Source organism: Tiliqua scincoides, chromosome 6 (genome assembly GCF_035046505.1).
Source record: "Tiliqua scincoides isolate rTilSci1 chromosome 6, rTilSci1.hap2, whole genome shotgun sequence".
NCBI lineage: Eukaryota > Metazoa > Chordata > Lepidosauria > Squamata > Scincidae > Tiliqua > Tiliqua scincoides.
In genome coordinates, this window is record NC_089826.1 from 41,877,514 (window position 1) to 41,903,638 (window position 26,125).

Genomic DNA, 26,125 nt, shown 5'->3' on the forward strand with positions numbered 1-26,125 from the left:
CCAGCGCATAATGCTGGGCACAACCATGTGCATGCAGTGTTAACTGCTGCTGCAAGCTATACACACAAGGCCCAGGAAAGTATCCATGACCCTCCTTAACACAGTGTCATATCTGGGAGGAAACTAGCCTGCTGCAGTAGCTCTTTGGTTTGTGGATCCCGTAAACATGAAGGAGTGTATAGAAGCTCAGAGACACAGCTGTGGGGCTACAGCTGCTGCAGAGGTTCATTTTGATCCATTCTAGTGTGAGTGATAATATACGATAATGCTAATAATCTGCATTCCATTTTCTATATTTCAAAATTTTTAGAGAGACTTAGAAATGTGTTTGGTTTTAAATATTACTTTATCTAGCTGCTAATGCCGCATGGTTGGGTAGACCTGAACTTTGCATCAAGAAGCCTAGTAGACCTGAGCTCCAAAGACTATTGTGGCTGCCAGCACCCTCCCCTGCCCTATTTTGCCCCTGTTCTGCCTGCCCCCATTGCCCCCCTTCCTCTTTGGGAAGGGACCCAGAAGAAACTTTGTACCCCCTGCTAAAATTCCTCTCATAGGCCCTGCTCTCTCCCAAGGAGAAAAAGAGGAAGGCAACACCAGCCCTTTCTCTATCTCCTGTAGAAGGTCTGTACTTTTGAAACAACCAAGTACAGGAATAAGGACGGAAATTCATGAGCTAAATCACTTCATTGAATTGCTAATTACTAATAATGCATTACTACTATTTCCACTCCCATCTCCCATAATCAAAAGCTGTACAGCAAAACGCTCCTCTACAACACTGAGGATCAACCAGAAATATTTTCTTAAATAAATCAAGTATTATACCAAATATGAAGCAAGTCAGAATGCAAGGATCCACAGAAAGGCACTCTCACTGGTTTCCCTTTGATGGCCTAGAATTCTTTTCCTCTTAAGACATGCCAAAGCCTAAGAATGCATGTCTTTCAGAAGTAGTGTAAGCCTTAAAAAAAAAAATTAGATCATTTTGGTGGCCAGGGAAAGGAATAGAACAGTGATTCTCAAATGTTTTAGAGGCCCTAAAGCAGTGGTTCCCAACCTCTACATGAAAGTTGGGAACACTGTAAATATCTGTGGGTGGGGAGGGAGGACAGCGACAGCACCTCAGCAACTACACTACTGCTGCAGCAAACAAATATTTTTAAAAATGTATGTGGGGGTAGTGCTGGCCATCTGGAGGACGTGGGCAAGCCCCACAGTGGGGAGCCCCACAGAGGAGGCTGTGAGGCTCCCCACTGTTCAAAACATTTTCTTGCTGTGATCACAATCCACTTCCGGTTTGTTATTGTGAAACCAGAAGAGGGTTGTGATCATAGCATGGAGCCATTCTGAGCAGCAAGGAGGCCTGCAGAGGGGGATGAGGGTCCCCCCACACCCTTGATATGGCCAGCGCTACGCCCCAGGTACTTTTAAAAAACCTTTTTGGCAGCGACAGCACGATAGCTGAGGTGCTGTTGCCTCTGGCACCACTGTAGCCACTCACTTAAGGGAGAATGCAGTGGTTCCAGTTTCCCGGGGGGGGGGGGGTTGCAACCCCCAGATTGGTAACCATTGCCCTAGAGGCTGCTGCCTGATACATCAATGCCAATAGGTGTGGCTATGATTGGAGATTGGGTGACAGTGCTCCCCCTCTCAAGTACCAGTTTGTTTAACCCTTGATGCACATAGCCTAATCTGCCCTGTCAGTTTTGTGATCCAATAAAAATTGGGTCACGACCCATTGGTTGGTCCCAGACCCACAGTTTGGGAACTGTTGGAATAGAATAATTACACACTCAGAGACCTTGAGATGGGGCAGGTCATTTGTGATGCCCAAACAAAAAAATTAAATGTCAGTACCCCTATATATGCTTATTAGAGAGTTGGAAAGGAGTAAGAGGTAGTAGTAATGATGAAGTGATTCTGAGAAAGAAGGGGGTAAAAGACAGTTAATGGATAGCACCTCTATCTCTGCTAAGTGAATCTAAAATTTGTACAAACAATGAACAAGCATCAATATCGAAGCAACTGATTCGATATTAGGTCCTGAAAGTCAACATTGATAATATTAAGTTGTGCCTAGAGAAAAATTTGAAGAGGAATGATACAGAACAGATTCTGGCCAACTTAACAGCAGCTATGACATGGAGGTTCAAGTGAATACTTACGCTTTCATTATAAATGTTTCCAAGGAACGTACATGCATCCACTAGACTTTGGCTCAGTTCAACTCTCTTGGCAATAGCCATAAACTTTTCCAAATATTTAATAGCTGCAGCCACTTCTCCATGTCTAAGAATAACAGCAAAAGACCACACATTTAATGAGCAAATTCATTATATCATGTCTACAATTGTTATGTAGTCAATTACTTCATGCATCAAATTTTATTTTGCAAAGTTTTATAACTTGAAAAAACTATGGGATTCATGGAAAAATCATAGGCCACACTATACACCATGAAGCCCAGAGCTCATAAACAAGATGGCCTCCTTCAGGATGTAATTGCTGCTCTTTATCTGGGTAAGCCAAAGGTTGCTGGAGTCATGCTACCTACCAAATTTGCACTGGATTGCAGGTGTCACCTCTAATTCCCAATTCAGTATACGTAACCAGAGGTCATTCCCAAATCTATGCTGAATATTGGCCAATGTACATCGACCAGACATTTGCACATTTTTTAATAAAGCTAGCTATATTAACAACAAAGAATTTCTATGCTGCCATTACAATGTGCAGGCCAGATGCTCAAGTTTGTTTGTGAGTAAAACATCACACAATGTCTCTTTCTGTGTCATGACTGGTGACCTTAATATTAGCTGTGAACCTGGGTAGCTTATGTACAGGAATCTAAATGTCAAGCCACTAGTGATCCAAAATCTCTAGTCCTAATATAGAAATGTGTAGAAACTATATATGTAATGATGAAGGAAATTGTTCTCTTGTTGTTTTTAAGAACAAGTTTCAACCTAATTTCATTCAGCAACAGACTGAGCATTAAGAGTCAAAAATGTAACATGCATAAGAAACACTTTTCTCAAAATATGACATGCTCCAGTGTATTTAATCTCACATGTGGACAACAAAAAACAGTAGAAGTTTTGCGTAAGTATAATATGGTTATGCTACGTCCAGGTGATTAAAACACTTTAAACTAGTGCAGCATCTTGATCAAGTGCTCTGAACTTGCCACATGGTTAAAAATGGTCTGTGTTGTACCACCATAACATTTACTCATAAGCATACAGTTTTATATTATGCTAGTTTGGAAAAGAAAGCAACTGAATGTTACTAGAACATAAAATGTATTGCAAACATTTGCCTCATGTCAAAAGGTTTCTTAAGTTTAAAATCAGAGTCACATTTTGAAACCTATTTTTCTTTCAAAGGCAAGAAAACCAAACATTTTCACACAGACAAACTGAACTGATCTATATAAGTTAAAGGACAAGGTTAAAATGTTAGACAAATATTAATTCCAGTTTTTTCTGGTTTTCTATATGCAGTGCACAGGTGCAACTTGAAAGCATATAATATGGTATAATCATTAAATTCATTCAACCAGACCTCAGAGAGTTAAAAACATATATTCTGAGGAAAAGTACTCCTCGGTCCAAAGAATGAGAATGAAACTGTGCAGAATATTTGTGTATCAAGGTGATTCTAGTTTCCAACTGGGAAAACAGGACTGTTAACACCCACATCCCCTGACAACTGTCCAATTATGTATATCACACTTGGCCTACTGTTTGCAGTAGAAGTAATCAATAAAGGATGTGGTTGAGTGAACATAGATTTTGGTTGAACCAATGCATGAAATCTTAATCATTTACTCAGAGTGGAGAAATCAAATAGAGCAGAGATGAAACAGCCACTGAGGGGTTTCTTGATTGTGCCACCAAGTTTGTGGGCTGGAGGCTGAAAGTAATAAGTCAAATGGAATCAGTGACAGGAGAAAATGTAAAAAGGTTTTCTTAATGTAATGAATTAATAGAATGTTTTTGATGTATTTTTGGTCATTTTTTTGATACTGCACCGCAAGAGCCTATGCATCATTTACAGAAAGTAAAAAGTTACTAGGTCATATCTCTAAAGTAAAAAAAAAAAAAAAAGGATTTAATTTGATCTATAATCAAAAGGTAATCTGCAGAAATAGAACTTTATCTCTGCCATGAGAATAAAGCTCTACTTCAAGATTAAAAACTGCTGAAAAGCCTGCAAAACCACTGTGCAGAGAACAATAGGTAACAGATAGTACCATCAGATAAAAATCAGTTGAGTCTAACCAAATTTTTATTTTTTCTCTATATTGCAATTCTTGTCATTTTGTATCATAACAGCAAAACATAATCTGTGTCTTGAAATACTTAACCATATTTTAATATTTTTAGATTGTGAGCCCTTTTGGGACAGGGAGCCATCAGTTATTTGATTTTTCTCTGTAAACCGCTTTGTGAACTTTTCACTGAAAAGCGATACATAAATATTGTTAATAATTAATAATAATAAGCAGCATTTGAATAACCAACTTCAGAAGACATGAAATGACTACTTGTTGCAGCGTAATTCTTGTTTTCTAGGCTCAGCTAGAAAGTTCAATAAATTTAAAATTTCATCAAGCTCATAGTCTATAAACCTTTTTCATCTTTTTTTCTCTTGATGCTCTAATAGCAGTACAATCCAAACCTTAAAATAAACCAAAACCAAACTTAAAAAAATTGGACCCCCGAAACTGTCAAATTTAAACAGAGGCATTGAAAATAAAACCAGTTCTTTAGTGGGTACATTTAAGATTTTTGTGGGGGGGAAAAATGCATTCTATTGCAAAGGACACGTTATTTAGAAGGTGTTTGAGTGCTGGCTCCAATAGGACTGCCTTGAAGTGCTCAAAAAGAAGGTTAGACAGGCTTGTGTCAGAGATGTTTTAGTATAAATATCCTGTCTTAGCTCAAAAGTCTGGGCTATGTGATCCACTGGGTCCTGCTTGCAGACCAGCATTTTTCAAGTTTTTGAACCGAGACTTCTCTTCTGAATGTACTCATTTTTCTGGGCTTCTCAATTATCCTAGCTTGAGCAAGATTACTCCTTTTCTCATAGCCATGTTTCATTATTAACACTCAGGTTTTCTTTGTTATACAAGGAATCCTCCTTATTCACAGGAGTTTGGTTCCAGACCCCCCCCCCACATGTAAGAAATTTCACAGATGCTGGGGTCCACTCCTGAAACTTGTACAATTACCTGGAGCTTCCAGAGGTCTCTCCTGGGTTGTGTTGGGCCACTGACCCACTCTATTGGCTTCTGTGGGCCTCGAATAATCCACAGAAGCTTCCAGAAGCTACCTCTGGTCTTTTTTACAATAACAAAGAAGTTCTAATACTTCAAGAATCAAACAACATTCCAGATGGATCTTTCACAGTCTGGTATCACTTCTGGCTGCAATTGCCTTCCACGCTGATTGACAAACAGCTCCTTTCTCTCACTAAAGGGAAGCCAAGATGACTTCTTCACTCACACCGAAGAGCTGGTGGAACAGCTCAGCTCAGCTTGTCAGTTGCTTCTTGAGATCTTGCTGCTCACGAAAGCTTCCAGTGATACTGAACTGGCAACCTCTGGATGTTATCTTCAGGTTTAACGGCAGCTCTACCCTCTGAATGAGACCTCCTGCCCATTTTAAGAACCATATACCATAGTACAAAGCCACGTTTTAGTCAGATGCCAGTGAATTGGTCAGGGATCAAGAATCATATGAGAACCTGGAATAAGGGAACCAAGTCGAACTGCAGATGCAGGTGAATGCCTCCCTGCACCTTTTGGAGACAAGGGAAGTTCTTCTCACTTTGTCCCCGGAGGGTCCTCTGAGCCCAGCAGAGGCCAGGGATGCCCATCTATAGCCTCTACCACACTCATAAAGAGCCTTAAAGTTTTTTGTTTGTTTGTTTTAAAAAGCAATTTCTGGTTTCTCTGTGAGAAATTGGAAGTCTTTTTTTTTTTTTTTAAGTCTCAGTCTGAGCCCGTCAGAGGCCACAGATGGACCTTGCCGACCTCTGCAGGGCTCAGAGAACCCTCCAGAAGTGATGTGCATGGAGGGCCCTGTGGACTCAATCCATGGATAAGTGAATCTGTGGATATGGGATCCGTGGATAGGGGGGCCCTGTATGTGCATACTTTTGAGAAACTATTGTGGAGCAAGAAGTCTCAAGGCCATTTATGGTGATAGCATAAGAAAACCATGAGATAGCTGCAATCCAGTGTCCAGATGCATATAGTTCTCCCACTTATTTAAATGGAATTAGCTCACGTAGCTGACTACAGGCAGTGGGTACAGTGTTCTAGGCACTGTGCTGCACAAACTTCATTTATTTCAATAGGATTTGTGCAAAGCTACCTTATAAGGGACACTGGAGACTGCAGAATCAATTGCTCGGTAATACATTCACAATTAAAGTTGCAGGATAAGTAGGTGTTAATTCAGAGAAATAAGAGTTAGAACAATCCTGCCAAAAGAGGCTTCTTAGTACTTTAATTTAGGAGTTCTCAAACTGTGGGTCGGGACCCACTAGGTGGGTCGTGAGTCAATTTCAGATGGGTCATGCAGCACCTAGCTCAGCTTCCACTGAAAAAACAGAGCTGAAAATACAGGATACAGACCTGCTGGGCAGGGCGGGCTCCTGGTTGAAGACAGACATGGTGCTTTACCTTGAATAGGTGGAACACTGGAAAGGGAAGGGCTGTATAGCTGAAGAAGGATCTAAGTCTGCATTCTGCTTTGACTTACAAGCTGGAATGTTTGAATATCAAGCTATGCAAAATAACAGCATGACTGCACAGTCCATGTAATGGATCCTTTGGCTGATTGTGGTTTAAGCTACAAGGCTAAGGGCACAATCCCAACCAACTTTCCAGCACTGACATAGCTGTGGCAAGTGGGGCATGTGCAGCATCCTGCAGTTGGGGAGCAGTCATGGAGGCCTCCTCAAGGTAATGCAATGTTTGTTCCCTTACCTAGGAGCTGTATTGATTGCCCTTATGACAGTACTGGAAAATTGGGTTAGGATTGCGGCCTAAATTGATGATGTCACTTCTAACTATGACATCACTTTCAGGTTAATGACCTCAATTCTTGTGGGTCCCAACAGATTGTCATTCTAAATGACACTGAGTCCCAGTGCTAGAAAGTTTGAGAACCACTGCCTTAACTGAATAAATCAACAGAAGTAACTGCATACATACGGGTCACCTTGGATATTCTCTCTGCTAACAGTGTAAAGATATTCTTGACACATAACAATTCTTAATCTGCCTTAAGAAATTCTAAGTACACAGTGAAAAATTAACAGTGAAAGCTCCTGTGAGCCCCTAATACCTGCCAGAGGAGGCTGCCTGTTGGATCTCTGCATGATTCACTGCTCTGGCCTTGCCTTTTCCCAAGTCCCAATGTCCACTGGGGTCAAGTAATTTCCCAATGTCCACTGGGGTCAAGTAATTCTGCCACGTTTCTGCACTGGGTGTGACTGGACTGTTTAATAATCTTCAAAGCAGAGACCCAAAAGAATTACTCACACTAAGGTGAAGACTTCTAGCTGCATTTTTCCAAAGGCCACTGCTTTGAGCTCATCTCTGTCTAATTAAAAAGTACACCAAGAACAGTGATGTACACAGAAACAAAGGGTGAGAGCTCTCGAAGGTGATCAATTTATCTAACAGCGCAATCCTCTTACTTATTTTGAAGTAAATCCAATTTTGTTCATGCCCAGATAAGTATGCACAAGATTGTGCGGTTACACACTCAAGAAGTAAATGTGAACGTGTCAGCCTAGCATGCCTCAAACATTAGAAGGTAGGGAAACTCTGGTGTATATTAATCTGAAAACTAGGGGCTAGTATATAGCATTCTATTCACATTTCATGAATTGCCTTTGTCTTACATAAGGAATAGACATTTCAGGAAGAAATTCTACTTTCTTTCAGACAGCAGGGGTTCAATCATTGTTGAAATAGCTAACTTCCTTATCTCCTCAGGATATTATCGCTACCAGATGGTCCCTTACAATGCCAAAAGCAATCTCAATAATAAGAAATGGATACCAACTACAACAACACTATTCTCCTAGCATGTATCTATCCTTGGTTTATCTAGAATGAAAACAGTGAGCAGATGATCGCTGGCCTCAGTCTTTAGAAAATACCAAAGAAACAACGTATGGTCTGGTATTTAGTAATTATTAGAAATGGCTATGGCAGTTGCATACACATGTATAAATGTGTAGCTTCTTGTTGAGCCTCTGAATTCAGTACATGCAAATATTATAGGTTTCTTGTTGTCCACAGTAGTCCTGCGTGGAATATTAGGGAAAACAGCATTGATGAATGAAGGCTAACATTGCCATTATTGCCCTCAATGATGGATCTCCAATGTTAGAAGAGCATTTTCAATGTTTCAATTTCAATGTTGAAAATGTTAGAAGCATTTTCAAAAATCTCATTAGGTGAATCTTTGCAATATCTTGCTGGGCAGTCAAGGAAACACAAAGGGCACATTGCCACCATCAGATTAGATATTTACTGCTTTCCCAAGGTTCTGAACTTTCTTCCAAGTGAAACTGAACAGATTCAGAAACATATATACCTGTACTGCACACTGATTGCTAATGGATAGGAACTCAAATACACACATTTACCCAGACACGTTTCTTCAAAAACAAAAGCCTCTCAATTCTTCTCAATAGAGAGAGTTGATCCACCCATGAATAATTCTTTCACATTTGCAGATCAGCTCTTTTTCCTAAACAAATTGGGGAGGGGGGGTCTGTGCCACCATGTGCACATTAGAGGGTATGGAGGATTGGGAGGGCTGCACATGATTTATTCTGAGACCAACACATTTCAGTTTACTGAAAACACAATCATTTGTTAGCAATTATTTTCCCCACCAGTGTGTTTTCTGAGAGTCTTTTTTCCCCATAATCCAAACAGTCATGTAAAATTGGCAATTGGAATGGTGGAAATAGAATTGTGTTTGCAACAAATGGTGAATCACCTGCTAAAAGCATACACAGTGTCTTGCTGGAAGAAGTGAGGTAAAACAACAGAACAAAAAGTTCTAAAAAAGGATTCTATAAAGGTTACAGTGTGGCTGTTTACTGAAGTGTGCTCTGATTTTTTTTTGGTGTTTTCTGTTGTTAACCCACAAGATATGACAGGATGTCTATTTTTCAGCCATGCCTTACCTAAACTTTCTGAAAGGCAGAAACAAACACTGTAGCTTCCAAATTTGCTTACCGTTCCACAAAGAAATGCTTTCGATCGGATGATATATTTTAATTTAAATAACACGATTAAAAGGTCACATTTTAGCAAAGATGGGCATTGCTTCAAATTTAAGCAAGCAGTAATAGGAAGCAACAGACCACTGACAATTTAAGTCTTTCACAGCTGAATGCATTTACAGTGACAGCAAGATAAGGATGCACTAACCTACCTCACCAGGACCTGGGCTAAAGCTTGATATGCTCTTCCTAGACCGACATAATCTCCCAGCATTTTGGATATTTCTAGGTATACATTTAGCTTCTGTAAGAGAAGGAACATATAAATACTATTAGCTATTTCTGCTTCGATACCTTTCCCACACTTTATGGGACAAAAATTAACTGTTTTGCTGACAGTGATGTTCTTTTGAAATTGTTTACATAAGTGTTTTTTTGGTATAATTATTTTTCTGAAAATATGTTAATATTTCTGTAATATTTATAGTTGTATGTATGTATGTAAACATACACAAACTGCCTAATTTAATAAAAGTGCATTGCATATTAGGAAGCCAAATAAGTGGATTCTGGTTACCAGAGCAATTTGCTCACTTGTGCCTACTTGCATGACCATTAGATGTGAACATCCTAAAATTGCATTATCTGTGCCCACTTATGGCACGAATCATGAATTCAAAGGTAGAAGAACCTTATAATAGTATGAGAATTTTTATTATAGTCAAACAAATTGGTGGTAATGCATTAAAAAAATTTTTTTTTTAAGTTGAGTTTAAAATAAGTATGATATATCAATTTCTATGTGCACTTCTAATTGTCTTTGCACAAAAGTGATTTGTTAATATTCATCTGGAATGCAGTCTATTAATGTGACCTCCTTGGTAAGCAAAGGATTACAGCTGCCATGGTGAAACATATGATCTTAATTTAATTTAAACACTGACATAATCTGTATTGCATAATTTCCCTTTCCATCAATTTTTTTTCAATGAGTAGCAGGAAAGCATGTATATATAATCATATCCCATTCTTTCCTTCCTCCCTCCCTCCCACCTCCTTGACCCAATCTATTACACACATGAGGACACAAGAACTCTCCGAAGACTATCTATGGAAATCCTTTTTGCACATTTTCAAGAAAGGATTAGTGATTGTCATTTACCAGGTTTGAAGGGGGATGGGAAGCAAAAAAGACCACACTAGAAATATCTACACAAATCATGAGACTGGATTCCTAGGCCAAACTAAGCTTGACCAGAACAGTTAAGCATTACTCAGTGAAGGCTAGAAAGCCATTTTGCTTAAGAGAGTGGCTTATGTGGATCTGATCCATTTTTGCTTTGAACTGTTTGCTACCTAGAATGAACTTGGGACAGTGGCTTATCTTTAAAAATATGCAGCCATGCACTGGAGAGCTCATATGGGGCTGTGGCATGGCTAGCCTGAACCACTCATTTAACAGGAAAGGCCTTCAACTAGATAAAGCAGGGGATAGCCTAATCCTATGTGATTCCCTGAGTGGTGATGCAGCTGTGCCTGTGGTAACCCGTGAGGGAGTTTCAGGCCCTAAAGGTCTCCTTTGGTTGAAGGAACCCTTGCCCAGGGTTAAGCCCTCACAATCTTAATGGATATACTCAGACTAGCTGGCAAAAGTCTGAGTGGAACAGGGAAGGTGCATTGAGGTCAGGAAAGGGAATAGGATATTGGTGGTGCAGCTGCTGCCAATACTGTCTCTTTCCCAGCCTTGATCTACCCCTCCTGCCCCAATCTCTGTTCCATTCTTTCCCCTTCCCACCCTTTTCCTCCCCATCCCACTCCTGTGTTGATTTACCAGTGCCAGGGAATGACATACAGGTTGAGACTAATTATTTCTGTGGGTTCTGTTCCAAGCACTTACGTGGATTAAAAAAACAAAAACACTATAGCAAATCAATTTAAAAAGCAAAGTTTCTTTGTTCCAGTGATTGAAAAACAGCCTTGCTGACCTTTTGACTCTAAGATAAGAGTCATTAAGAAGATAATCCATCAGCACTTCACTCAGTCTCTCCCTTCAATGCAAAATGATCACTTTTTTCATGTGCTGGGGGAAGGGAGGGGTCCGAAGGAGAGAGAAGGATTGATGGATTGTTAGCCTGCTGCCCTCTCTCTCTCTCTCTCTCTCTCTCTTTCTCTCTCTCTCATTAAGGAGGCTGTTGTTAGAGGACTGTTCAGTTTTTAAAACTGATTTTAAAGGGGTTCATTTTTCCCCTTCTCCAGGGATCAGCACATTCTTTCTCATTTGCAGGGGCCATTTGTGTTGAATCAAATCCGTGTATAAAAAAATCTGTGTATAAATAGGTTGGACCTGTATTACACTTTGTGACAGTCACAAAGGTACTATGATGCTGGGACACTAGTTCTGGCAGTATAAGGCCCTAATAGGATTGGGCCAGAACTCTTGTTCACATTGCATCACAAAACTCTGAAGCATCTTGCTGAGTGGGAGGAACTTCTGGTTTCTTCCAGTACCTCAGTTCTGTTGTACAACTATTTCACCTTCATATTCTGATAGGCATAACTTTGCTTTCTTGTTCTTCACCATCTACGTATGCTGTATGTCAGGCCATGTTAGGATAACCCTATTTAACACTTCTCAATACGTGATTAATTTCATAGATCCTTTGTACTATCTTTCTCTTTCTTTGCATGTAACTGATTTCTTATCTGTGTCCCATGGGCACAAGTGAATTGGAGCTACTGATGTTGCCAGGACATCAGGACATTAGAAGAAAACTTGACAATATTAAAAAAAAATTCTAAAACCAACCCTAACATTTAAAGTCCCTTCCTCATCATTGTAGAGGAGGAAAATGCTGCAAAGCTGACTCAGGTGTTACCAATGCATTAATGTCTATTAGAATTTGCCAACAGCCTGAAGCATCCAATTCAGTAAATCTAATTAAAGTCTTCTGGCTCTTCCATAGATCTGTATAAGGTTTAATAGCATTTTGATGGATAAAAAGGCATCATCTCAGTGTAAATCTATAGAGATTCTTGCTTTGAAATGGGAACATAAATAGCTTCATGATTTCACATAAACATGGTTCTAATATTTTGGTACTGCCACAATGTTTAAGACTTTAAAAAAATCCCTGCTTGAAGCATACAATTCTCCTTGGATTACAAGATGACAGAGTGTATATTCTCAAATATTCTGCCATTTCTATCCCCGCACCCAAGCTTTCCACCCCTGCTTTCAAACAACACATATTGTACCAATTACCACATTAAAGTTGTACTAATATACAAAGGTTGTGGTTCTATGAAAACCAAAATACTCATAAAACTGCATAAACCATCCCCTACCTCCCTTTGCATTGTGGTATCAATCTGGATCAGGCTCCAAGTGCCTGCTATTATATAACAAAAACACATCCTAACAAGACAATGACATAGTTATCTAGTTTGTCTCTAATTTTCTATGTATTCCAGAATGTAGCGTTTTGATTCTCTTAAGAAATAATATATCTTACAAATATTACCTAGTACAATCAAACTAAGAAGCTTTTGTCAATATATTTCAGATAAAAAGATGTCTTTACAGGATAATGAAAATGTAGGCATATTCTATTTTCCAGTCCATACTATCAATAATATATATGTGTTTAGAGTTTTTTGTGGTTCAAAAACACAGTATAGGAAAATACTGTGTTCAACAATGGTCTGTTGGAAAAAAAGGATGCATTTCAAACCTTAGGTATAGACCATTCTGCTTACCTTCTGTAAAGGAAATAATTCTACAACAGAGCTGGACAAATTTTAGTAGTATCAAGAAATAACAAATATTGAAGCCAAGCATTCAAGTGGAATGAAATATTGGAAAGAAATAAAATGAGAACTGAAAAAACAACAACCTGTTTTACTTGAAATGTTTAGAATACTCATTCTTGACAGAGGGTTTAAATTGTATTTATGTTGTCTTAGCATTAAATATGTATTTCCAAGGTCAGATCTCAAGATGGAGGTCAGCTTCAACCCAACATTGGATCTGTGGGTATTATTTAACAGCAGATGGGGAAACTCTTTTTAAACATTGCCCATAAATTTGTCTTCATCCTCAACCTTGAACTTTCCTTCTGCTATATTTTATAAGAACCAATGTACAAATTTGCAAAGTTCCATTACATCCCCCCCCCCCATATACTATTTGTATTTGACTTTAAAATATCTTTTACTGGAGTCTTCCTGAATGTCTTACAGGCTTACATGCACAGGCTTGTGCTGACACTCAGAGAACCTGCTTCTTGATGGTGGTTATTTGAATCTTGGAATGTTTTCATGGGACTCTTATCTTGCAAAGCAGTGGAAACATCCAGGCATTCAAACCTTGCCAATATCATTCTAAAGGTTCTGTGAGTTCCTATGGGAAGGAGAGGAAGGGGAGGATGATGTGACCACTTGCTTAATTCAGTACAGGTTTCCCCCCATATTCCTGGACTTGGTTTCCATGGTTTCAGTTTTCTGCAGTTTCAAATTGCATGCCATTCTGAGTAAGATGGTGAAACTTTCCTGCCCTGTTGAGCTGATGACTCATCTCTGTTTGCACCCATGTCACCCTATAACTGCTTTACTCATGTCGTTATCCTCTAGCATTCTTGCTGTTTGCATTCAGTGCCACATTACTGCAGTGCTATGTGTTGATATATAACTTTATCATAGATAAACATTTTCACTACTTTCTGCAGTTTCAGGTATCTGTGGTAGGTCTTGGAACATATCTCCAAAAGATATGGGGGGCACACCTGTACACTGAAATGCGTGTGTGGATTTAATTTCTTTAACAATTCTATATGAAAATTTTTTACTATGGTCTTTGGTTCAATAACTTTTTGCAGTTTCACTGCAGAAAACGGTAGTACGAATCCTGAGGAGTGACATCTTTTTTTCTGTTTGGGTATTATGTGAACATTTTCCATTAATAACATCGAAGTATGATCTTGGATACATGTTAACAGAGGTCACCTAACAGAAATTATTTTCAATTATAAAAATGTTCCTAATATATTTTGTCAGAGAATCTCTGTGTAGGTGTACTACCCTTTTTGATCAGAGTTTTTATTTTTGGAACAGTGCAAAATTCTGAGGTATGCACTTTTGTGTTTTGCAGAATTATTTTCTCTTCATAAACTGTTGCACAGTTTTATGTCACAATATATGGCCTGCATTAGTACTTCAGATATCCAATATCCAGACTCATATTACATAATGAAATAAAATTAAGAGGGAGAATGAATGAATGAATGAGTAAATGAATGAAGAGGGAGAATGAATTAAAACTGTATATATTTTGCTACTAAGATTTGAAAATTGAAATGATGGAATGGTGTGTATCACTGTAGTGCAGTTGCACTAACAGTGGCCAGAATTTGCTGGGTATTAAAAGTATTTGCATCTTTGCAAATCCACAGATATTTATGGGATTAGGACAGCCATTTTCAACCACTATGCCGTGGCATACTGGTGTGCCGCGAATGGTCCACAAGAGTGCTACAGGAATTTGGGGGAAGGTCATTTATGAATAGGGCCAATGGGAGATGTGAGCCCCCACTGGCAGCATGGTGTGCCTTGTCAATTGTCAAAAACCTGGTGGTGTGCCTTGACCATTTTAGTGCCTTGTCAGTGTGCCATGAGATGAAAAAGATTGAAAATCACTGGATTAGGAGGATGAGGAAGTTTTGTTGGAGTTGGTGCAACTCTGTCTGCTGTCCAGATGGGGCAGGATGCTGTCCAGAAGGGGTCAAGTTATGGCCCAGTGACTCTGACCTTTCTACCTGTTCTCTCTGTGGTGGGGTGTGGCCCTAACCCTTTATCCTTCCCTTCTCCTCTGAGAACTTCCTCTTGTCCTCTGACCACCAACCTGTTAAGATGGCACACACCAGGGCTCTGATGCCCAGGCCATCTTGAGCACAAGGCATGCAGGGCGAGGCAGCTCTAGGGCCTTGCTATCTCTAAGTAATAGCTGAACCTCTGACCCTAATCAGATGCTGTAAATTTACACTCAATGGAACTGTAAGTAAATCACTTCTTTTTGCAACTTTAGCAAGCCATTGCCTCTTTGTCTTTTTTATTGATTTGCAGTCAGCTGGGTGAGGGAGGTTCCTTGGGGTGATACCCAAAAGGGGGGGGGGTCTGCTACTTAAGCTACTCTGCTTCCCCCCCAAAGAGGAAACTATTTTTAATTTCCTCCAACAAGTTTGAGCAAGTATAAGTATGAGTATATAATAACAAGAGGTTTGAATTGGAAGAGATAAGCTGTTGCAATTGTGAATGAAAGCAGGAGGTAGGTCTTCCTATATGAGAGAGATGAAAACTATGTTTTAGAGCAGGGATGCCCAAACCCCGGCCCGGGGGCCACTTGCGGCCCTCGAGGCCTCTCAATGTGGCCCTCAGGGAGCCCCCAGTCTCCAATGAACCTCTGGCCCTCCGGAGATTTGTTGAAGCCTGCACTGGCCCAACACAACTTCTCTCAGCGTGAGGACGACTGTTTGACCTCTCGTGTGAGCTGTGTGATGAGAGCTCCCTTCACTTGCTTGCTCTTTCACATCTGTGACACAGCAGTGGCAGCAAAGGCCAGCCTTGCTTTGTACAAGGCCTTTTATAGGCCTTGAGCTATTGCAAGACCTTCATTCATTCATATAAGTTCATCTTTAATATATTCATTTATGTAAACTTATGTAAATTTATTCAAATTATAAATGTAAATTAATTCCTTTTTTCCTGGCCCCCGACACAGTGTCAGACAGCTGATGTGGCCCTCCTGCCAAAAACTTTGGACACCCCTGTTTTAGAGTGACCAAATGAATTCTGTGAATCATATATGGCATATGCTGGAGGAGAGGAAGGGAGGGTGGACTGAAAAATGGCCCAAAATACACTAGGGTCCCAGCCATGGGTTAATACAACCCTGCTCCCTGTCCCCCCTTTTCTACCCATGACTTGCTACTACTGGTGACTTACTTGGGTTACCGGGAATGGACTCTGCAGCGGTGGGTGCTCAGAATTTGTGTTGGTGGCTCCAGAGCATCTGATGCCGGTGTGCCTTTCTCACAGTTGTAAATAGATTTACAGCAGTGGATCACTTGATCCTCTACTGCAGTGATTTTTCAAACTTTTTCATCTCGGGGCACACTGACAAGGTGAAAAATTTGTCAAGGCACACCATCAGTTTTTTGATAATTGAAAGGCACACCATGCTTCTGGTGGGGGGCTAAGCATGCCTTTGGAACTGCAACAGAAGGCATCTATCTCCGGATCAGATCAGACGGATAACATCTCCTAATGGCCTTAATAGTTAACGACCGTTCATCAAATTCCCACGGCACACCTGCAAACCATTTGCGGAACACCAGTGTGCCACGGCACACTGGTTGAAAATCTCTGCTCTACTGTAAACAGGGGTAGGATTAGGCTTTAAGCATATACCATTCAAGCTTATTTCAAATCACTAACTGCCTATATACTATAGATTTTTTTCCTTGTGTATGTCATTAGTTTAGTATTCAGGGGTTTATACCAGTGTGTGTTAATTCATAACAAAGAATCTGTTCTTGAAGCCTAGCATGCCAATAACCATCCCTGAAAGACATTGAAACAGAACATTTTAGGTTATAAGTACAATAAGCCAAAATAGAAACACTAGATGAATATGTATTTTGGAAGATTATTCTCCAAGGTGACAATGATGAATGTTACTTCAAGTGTATGAGTTAAAAAAAACACACAAGGTTAATGATACTAAGCTACATTGCTATAACAAATATAACATACATCACCGACTCTCCTTAAACCCTGAATTTTAAATCAATGTCAAATTTTATTGAATATTTATTTATTTTGATTTCTGACAATGTTGCTCATATTGCAGCCAGTGAGTAGTTAAGACACTTTTGCTTCATTTACATGTCTTGAACATGATTCGGACAATCTATTTCAGCATTAGTCAAATATATCACTAGCTAATAGTCAGCCCAATCCTAACAAGGGCCTGCACTGACAGAAATTAATTCCTCTGTTGCATGTTGTCACAAAAGCACCGTAAAGTGCTTTGCAACAGCACAAGCCCCAGCTGTACTGGCAGGAAGGCCGGAGCCTTTCCACTGGTGCAGGTAGAATGACAGATGCCCACTGGAGCATGTAAGTCCAGCATAGGGGTAGGAGGAAGGCAGGGGAGAGCAGAATGCGGTGGTGATGGGCAGATTTGGCCCAGGAGGGGGGCAGGATCGGTAGCACGGGCGTGCGCTGTATCCGAATCCCCCTTCCCAGGTCTAATCCACCTGCACCGATCAATGCAGATTTGCACAAACAACTAAGTTGACCCACTGCAGTTGCTGGGGCTTACCCCAAGAAGATCTCCAGTAGCCAAAAATCCCCAGCGGGATGCATCATAGCTTGTGCTGGCACCACTGCTTCACTGCGCAGGGATTTAGATAGGACTGGGCTGAGTGACAGGCATGTGGTTACAAGCTAAAGGTCATTCTCAGCAGCAGCTTCCAAAAATATTTTTCCACAGTCACAAGAGGTGTTGGAAGACAAACCGATGCAAGAAGGCGAAATGGTGACAGGCTTGAGGGTCGCCCAGAAAGTAATGCACCACATTTTTTTTTCTCAGCCTACAGTAATGGTACAAATGCGAAACTTTAGATATACATTATTTGAATTTTCAGGAGTGCGCACACAAATTTTTGGTTTCTTCACACAGATAGCGTAGCTACAGCAGTGTTTCGAAATGGCGTCTGTAAGTGATGTACGTTACAAGCAGCGTGTCGTCATTGAATTTCTCACTGCGGAGAAAGAAACTGTTGGGAACATTCACAAACATTTGTACAGTTTATGGAGAATCTGCAGTCGACAGAAGTATGGTTCATCGCTGGGCACAGAGGGTGAGGCCATTAGAAGGCGGTTCAGCAGAGCTCCAAGATTTGCAGCGTTCGGGGCGGCCATCCACAGCTGTCACACCTGACAAGACACAGCTTGCTGATGTGCTCATTCGCGAGGACCGACGCATAACGACTAGGCAGTTGGCGCTGAAGCTGTCAATCAGCAAAGGAAGTGTGGATGCAATCATCCGTGTTCTTGATTACTCAAAAGTGTGTGCACGATGGGTTCCGCGCTGTCTTACGGTGGACCACAAATCTCTCAGAAAAAACATTTCTTCTGAGTTGCTGAAACGTTTTGAAGATGAGGGGGAAGCGTTCTTGTCCAGGATTGTGACAGGTGATGAAACCTGGGTTCACCATTTTGAGCCCGAAACAAAACGACAGTCGATGGAATGGCGTCATCCTCAATCTCCACAGAAGAAAAAATTCAAAGCAACTGCTTCCGCCGGTAAGGTCATGATCACTGTGTTTTGGGACTGTGAGGGCATCATACTCATTGATGTGATGCCAAGAGGCAGCACCATTAATTCTGAAGCTTATGTGAAGACATTAACCAAACTCAAGAAGCGCTTCCAGTGACTTCGGCGCCATAACAACCCAGGTGAATGTTTGATTCAACATGATAACGCTCGGCCTCACACAAGTTAGAGGACTTCGGAACACATCACTAAACAGGGTTGGACTGTGTTACCCCATCCACCCTACAGCCCTGACCTAGCTCCCTCAGACTTCCACTTGTTTGGGCCATTAAAGGATGCCATTCGCGGAAGACATTTTGAGGATGAGGAAGAGGTGATTCGCACAGTGCAGAAATGGCTTCGTGACCAGAACAAGGAGTGGTACCAACAGGGCATACATGCCCTTGTGTCTCGCTGGAGGAAGGCCATAGAACTGGACGGAGATTACGTGGAAAAATAGGGAGTGTAGAAGAAACATCATTCTTTCTTGTGTGTAAGTTTCATTGTGTTCAATAAATAATTGTTGAAGAAAAAAAAAGTGGTGCATTACTTTCTGGGCGACCCTCGTATTGTATTCGCTCAGATATAAAATCACCATTAACATTAATAGGAATGCTGCTAACTACTATGTCCTGGTCTCCAACATTACAAAGATGAAAATACAACACAACACAACTTCAAATACAACAATTCTCCAACCACTATTACTGCACATTGTTGAAAGTTCTGCTGCACCTGCTGTATGCAATATTTCATGGGTAACAAAACCTCCTTAACGTAAGAGCCACATACAATAAACTTCAAATGTTTGAGAGCCAGAAAACAGATGTTTGAGAGTCACAATATTTAAGAAGCATTTAAATTCTCAAATATATTTACTCACCATGAACATTAAATTTATGTTTTAATTCAGTGAACTCTCAGTTTATATCTGGTAAGGAAATATAAAGCTTGAAAATTTTTTATTTACCTTTAATATTAAAAGCTTAGTCAACATATTTCCACCAGCCACAAATGTCAAAGAGTCACATGTGGCTCAGTTTGCCCACCCTTGCTATATTTGTTTATTTTGGCACTGGTAGTTCTGTACTAACCTAAACAGCGCATATGCTATTTTGCTTATGGATATAGTAAAAAAAAAAAAAAGAACCCCTCTATAATTGTCTAATAATATGTTATAAATAGTTTAAAATATATCTCAGCTGGCTGTAGTGTGTGAAATGAAGGCTGTGCTCTATGTGCTGCTGGTGCATGCATTTACGTGCATGTGCCCTAGAGGGATGATATATCCACCCTCCACTTAGATGGTGAGAGACCCTGGGGATTAGTTGACATGAATTCACACTAGCAAAACTATTCAAAAGGTAAAAATAGGGACAAAGCAGTGATTTACCAGGCACGTATCAGACAACCAGGACTATTCCTGGTAAAGAGAGATGACTGGAGAGTATGTCAATGGACAAACTGAAAGGGAGAGTGGGGCTCTTCTGAAGAAGGGATGTGGAAATGTGCTTGCACTATGTCCTTTGGCTTGCATGTTATACTCTTTATGGTGCAATCCAACCCATCCCCCTTCTGCTGCTGCAGCCATACCAAATAGGCACATGCCCATGGCTGGAACGCTAGGCATTCATGTATTTTGGGTCCCGTCCAGCACTTCAATCTTTCACCCCACTACAGCTGACCCTGGTATGGTAGGTACTAGACCGCAGTACATAGCTCTATTTTGACGGTTTCCTGTTGAATTCTATTCACACTTTGTAAATATTTTATTGCGCAAGTAGAAATCTTCAGGAAAGCACATTTTAGAGGTACAGGTGGGGTCTTGGTTTATGCAGGAGATCCATTCTCGAATCCACAGCAGATAGCAACAACTGTGGATAATGAAATTTGCAGTTTCAGGGCCCTTTAAGCCTTCCACGGATCTCAGAAGGCCTTATAAGGGCAAAAAATGTCACTTTTGGTTTCCCTTAGGAAACTGGAAGCTGCATTTTTGGGGGGCTGAAATGGCCATTCTGAAGCTCACAGAGGCTGCGGGCAGACACATGCAGCCTCTGAAGGCTTCAGAAAGCCCTCTAGAGGTGACCAGAGCACAGTTCTGGTCACCTCCAAAGGGCTCAGATTGGGCCAAGACTGATCCACAGATACAGAATCTATGGATACAGAGACTCTACCTTTATAGTTGTTCAATATGGTAATATTTTGAATAAAATTTTTATTTATTAAAAATATATATATGCAAAGTACTCTTAACCACTAGAGCCCTAGGGCACAGGTAACAATGCCTCAGCAAAAAAAAAGAAAAAAGATGGGCCCTTAGTCCTACCCCCTTCCTCAATCTGCTTTTTCAGATCCATGTGATTCCCTATATCCCCTCTCTTGCTCCTGACATCTCTCCTTCCTGGGTACACTCTATCTCAGTGACTAGCTTCTGTTCTTGTGCCAGTCTCCTTCTCTTGCCATTGTACTTGCCTTTTCCTCTTTCTCTCTTGTCTGTCTCGGTTCATCTCCCTAGCATCTCTTTGTTGCTTGTTCCACTACCTCTCTACCTCAGACTCTCTCCTGTGCTTTTGAATGTCCTTCTCCCTCTTGCTGCTCAGTCCATTCTTATTCCCCTCCATCTGCCATTCTTGTCTGTCTCTGCTTGTCCTTTGCCCTCCATTCCTCTTTTCACTCCCTTTTCTTCCCATTTGCCTCAGCCCAGTTCGGACTTTAAACCCTTCCACCTTGCTGCCTTCCTCTCTCCCCAAGTGCTGTTAGCTGTGAGGCAGCTAGCTCTCTGGTGTACCCCTGAATGCTGGTTCCAAGTGACATCACTGCTTTGCCGCTGGTCTCATGTGAGTGGACCACCTGCTCCTCTCCCAGTGTGTCTGAGCTGCAAGTGGGGCTGCAATTGCCACAGTGACAAAAATGACTACAAAATATGGGGAACAACGTAAAGTAGGCATGTTTGCCCTATAGTATTTTTATTTATATTTCCTTTATCACTTTTGCTTCACTGATCTCTTCATTATTTTATGCATTATTATGTACAATACAATTTAAAGTATTTCCCTAAAGGATTTCTTTTTTTTCAGTCAGTAGTTACTTATACATTTCTATTACTTTGTGTTGCTGGATTAATGCAAATTCACGGAATTCAAAAGTCTGGCAATTCCTCAAACACTCAAATCCTGACAATTAGGTTTTCATTTATTTAACAAAACCACAACTCCAAAGATAACTTTTCTAAGTAAGAATCCAAATTATAATATTTTCAACAAGCAAATGTGGAAAATATTTCCTTGAACTATAAATGGCATGACTGACTGAAGAAAGAAGCTTCATATGCTATCCTGTAGAGGTGATATAAGAGGCAAAACCAATTTATGTATCCTTTCCATCCTGACAGCTGTGACAATGACTCAAATGCTATGCCTGCCAAGAGCTTTTATCAAGTATGTTATAACAACTAGTAATAAGTGTAAATAATAAATGCCTAAGATCTTATGGGAAGCTGCAGCAATAGTAAACAATTTTTGGTGCTTGCTGATGGGGGTCTGCTGGTCTTAGAATTCCCTGGCATCCCAGTAGAGTTTTGGCTTGACAATAAACAACAGTTTAATACTTTATCTAATCCCAGCCAGGAGGTGAATTCAGCAGCAAGCTTTTGCAGATGTTCACATCCAATAATCTATCCATAATTGATGAAACAGGGAGGTCAGATGTAATGGTTGCTACTACTCCAGCAACAAATAAATGGTTATTGACAAAACAAGCCAGTGTGGCGCTGGGTACTGAGCAGTGACAAGCCTGAAAACAGTACTGGGAGAGAGGGAAGTAAGGATGAGAAGAGTCCTTCATCTTGAGGATTCTTTAGTATGATGTACAGCATAATGGCCACCAAGATACACCCAAACAGATGGAGATGACTTTTGAAGGGAGGAAAAAAACAAAGGTTTTTCAAAGCAAAGATGGCAAAGAAAACAACAAGCTGGGTACAAAGAAGATGACTGGATATTTGGGTAAGTAGAAATGCATGCTCTTGTACAGCAGTATTGTGATCCAGATGTCTGGATTGCTTTTATAAAACTGATATGCCTAATCTTGACAAGATTATGTTATTTCATAAGATCTTTATATCAGAACCCTCAAATATATGCCTATAACAGTTGATTTGTTTCCATACTCCAATACTCTGCTGATATTAATACAAATTAATATCCATTAAGAAATATATATAATCTTCATAAGTAAAGGGATAAAAATAAGTTTAAATCATAGATATAAACATCACTATGTAAAAAAAAAAATCCCTGATCAGGCAGTTTGGATAATCAATTTTTTTGCAGGCACTGAAGTTCAAAGAAAAGTTCTTATTCAACAAAATCTTGTATTTCAAAAAGCTAAGCCAATTGAAGAATTACAAGGAATGCATAAAAATATTGTATTATTGACTGAGTAAAACGCAAGACATTTAGATGCAAAGAAATTCTGAGCAATCATTTAAACACTGGAATACAATACGTTTACTAACGGATATCATAATATGAAATACAGTGGAATGAAATGATAGCTGTTATTGCCATATGTAATCATAAAAAGATTTCAGACAATAGTAGCTTAAATATTGATATTGCTACATTCACTTAAATCAGCAGGAAATGTTAGGTCAATTTATTTCACAGTTTACTACCAACCTTTCTGATCAGAACTGAAATTGTGAAATATTTATGAGCTCAAAATAAAGCAGGAGAATGAACTGCAACAAACAATGCTGCAGATTTTATTGGGTAAGGAATGTTCATCTGCTCATCAGAAGGAAAATGTTTACATGCTTTAAAGATGAGATGTTCAGATATTTATTCTTTGGATTCCCAGTGCAGGACTCCAGCAATATGTGGAAAAAATTCTGTCTTCACTACAAAAGCTACCCTATTCCCAAGGCATGTTCTTCTGAACAAGCCAAAAACCGAAAGTTCTTCAGCACTTGCTGAACAGAGGCCGAAATATCCTGCTAGGTCATAATTTTAAGCTCTCTTATTTTCAAAATACAATTAAGCAAGCTGCACTCATCTGCCTTGGAAAGACACAAGTTAAAAAAAAAAAAAGCTAGCTGGTCATGTGTTCATAGCCAGAGTACAAACATGCTATTATTTAGTTGAGAGTATTTTATATTGGTCCACACATATTGTGTTAAGATTTTTTCCAACATGGAGAATGCCCTTGGAGAAGAAAAGTCATATACCATAAGTACCATAAGAAAGAGAACTGGAGAGAAAGATCAAGGAAGTGCAATTATAAAAAGCCTATGTTGTAACAAAATTAGTTGTAAGTGGGAACCCATTTTTGCTCAACCCACAAGTGTACACATTTGGTCCCTATTGCATATATGCAACATTGGGCAGAAATAACAATTGTCAAGCTTTTGGAGCACACGGGAATTTGTAAGAGTCAAACCTGTTACACCATCTTTTTGATTCTATATGTTCCTTAAAAATCAAGTCACTGAATTATTTGTGTGTGTGTGCGTGAGAGGGATTGTGCTTTGATCAAAGCATGCTACATATCTTAGTAAGCCATATATCAACTCTGCAAATATGCAATTTTTATTACCTCCATACTATATCCCCATAATTCTGCTCAATGATTAGCAGCATCTACTCTGTTGCTATCACATCAGCGGAAGCATGTATGCCAAGTCAGTGGGTGACATCATCCTGAAATACAGTTCAATGAAGTCTTCTAATTGCTTGGGTGGGGCTAGGATTGAGGCACAGTAATTTTTTTCTTTTCCAGCAACATGCTTCTTGACCTCTTACCACTCTAAAACACAGTAATCAGTTTTCTAGAAGGGTAAGAGGACAGCTGTCTACCAACAAGTTGCAAGCACAACTTCTTCACTATGGGAATTTCAAACCTGATGAGAAAGTAGAGGTGGAGTAAGACAAGGATGTTCAGAAGGCAAACTCCTCACATTCAAATAGAAAGGCACCATTTCAAATCAGATCTAGCCTCCTTTGGACTGGATCCAATCTGAAACGGGGCTCAAATTCAATATCTGCTGCTTCCCCTGCCAAGTTCCCCATACTGGAAAAGCTTTACCCCAAGCAGTGGGAAAACATGAGATTTTTTGAGCATTTAGATAAAATGCCTCAAGGCTTATCAAGTGTTCACCTAAATCATTAAAAGCCCTCATTTTCAAGGTGAGGAGGGCAGGGCTTAAACATTCTTACTGGAAAGCAGGGGGAGTATATTTTTTTCACATCACTATAATTTTCCCACTCAAACAACAAAGGATCAGAATTGGAATTTTTTTTTTTCTTACTTAAAAAATAAAATGAATGCAACATCCACAGTCTGTTTTATAATCACAGGTAGCACAGTAGTGCACCTGGATATGAAAGCAAGGCAGGAAGTATGGAAGAGGATTGCAAGACTGAGATGAAAGTTCTTCACTCAGAGCTATTGGGCTGAAGTTTGTAGGAGCAAAAAGGGTGAAACTGTGCCCCCTAACTGGCCTTATTTTGCCTTATGTCCCCCATAGCACTCTTCTATGCTAGTTGCTATTTTCTCCTCAGAATTCCCATTAGAACAATGCAACATCATTATATAGTCTCATTCTGAAATGGGGGCAAAGGGGTGGTTCTGGGGGAAAAAATGGTGGCCACCAGTGGGAGCCACAAGTTTTTCCATAATCCCCCTTGGAATAATACTATGTAATGATGGAATATCACTTGGAAGGATTTCTGGGAGGAATGTGGGTGCCAGTTATCATAGGGTGGAGTGCTATTACTACCAACAATGGTAAGCTTGGCCTTTTCCATGCACCTAAGACCTGGTCTCCCTCCCATTTAATTGCCTGTGAGAAGTAAAAATAGGGGGTGTCAGTTTGGAACGAACTTAAGAGTATTTCTTAATTCAGCATACTTGATTTGAATGGATGTGTAAATGGGTTATCTGGAGCAGGGGTGCCCAAACCCCGGCCCTGGGGCCACGTGCGGCCCTCAAGATCTCTCAATGTGGCCCTCAGGGAGCCCCCAGTCTCCAGTGAGCATCTGGCCCTCCAGAAATTTGTTGGAGCCTGCACTGGCCCAACGCAACTGCTCTCACCGTGAGGGCCACTGTTTGACCTCTTGTGTGAGCTGTGGGCTTCCTCCACTGCTTGCTGTTTCAGGTCTGTGATGCAGTAGCAGCAGCAAAGGAAAGGCCGGCCTTGCTTTGTGCAAGAACTTTTATAGGCCTTGAGCTATTGCAAGACCTTCATTCATTCATATAACTTCATCTTTAACATATTCATTCATGTAAACTTATGTAAATTTATTCAAATTTGAAATGTAAATTAATTCTTTTTTTTCCCTGGCCCCCAACACAGTGTCAGAGAGAGGATGTGGCCCTCCTACCAAAAACTTTGGACACCCCTGATCTGGAGTATGGGAGGAAATAAATGGCAGATATTCAGTAGCCTTCATGTAAAAGGCAGCAACTCATATTACAGCCCCATTGCTT

The 26,125-nt window shown here is 40.2% G+C and overlaps 1 protein-coding gene across 1 annotated transcript in view; it reads right to left on the reverse strand.

Moving 5' to 3' along the window:
- The window catches only part of TTC29 (tetratricopeptide repeat domain 29), a 138,304-nt gene that overhangs the window by 59,293 nt on the left and 52,886 nt on the right, over nucleotides 1-26,125 (reverse strand). The window contains exons 7-8 of the mRNA XM_066632422.1: nucleotides 9,477-9,568; nucleotides 2,166-2,289 (exon numbers count right to left, since the gene is read on the reverse strand). Of these exons, the coding sequence (XP_066488519.1) occupies nucleotides 2,166-2,289; nucleotides 9,477-9,568 (216 nt within the window). The remainder of the gene's footprint in view (nucleotides 1-2,165; nucleotides 2,290-9,476; nucleotides 9,569-26,125) is intronic.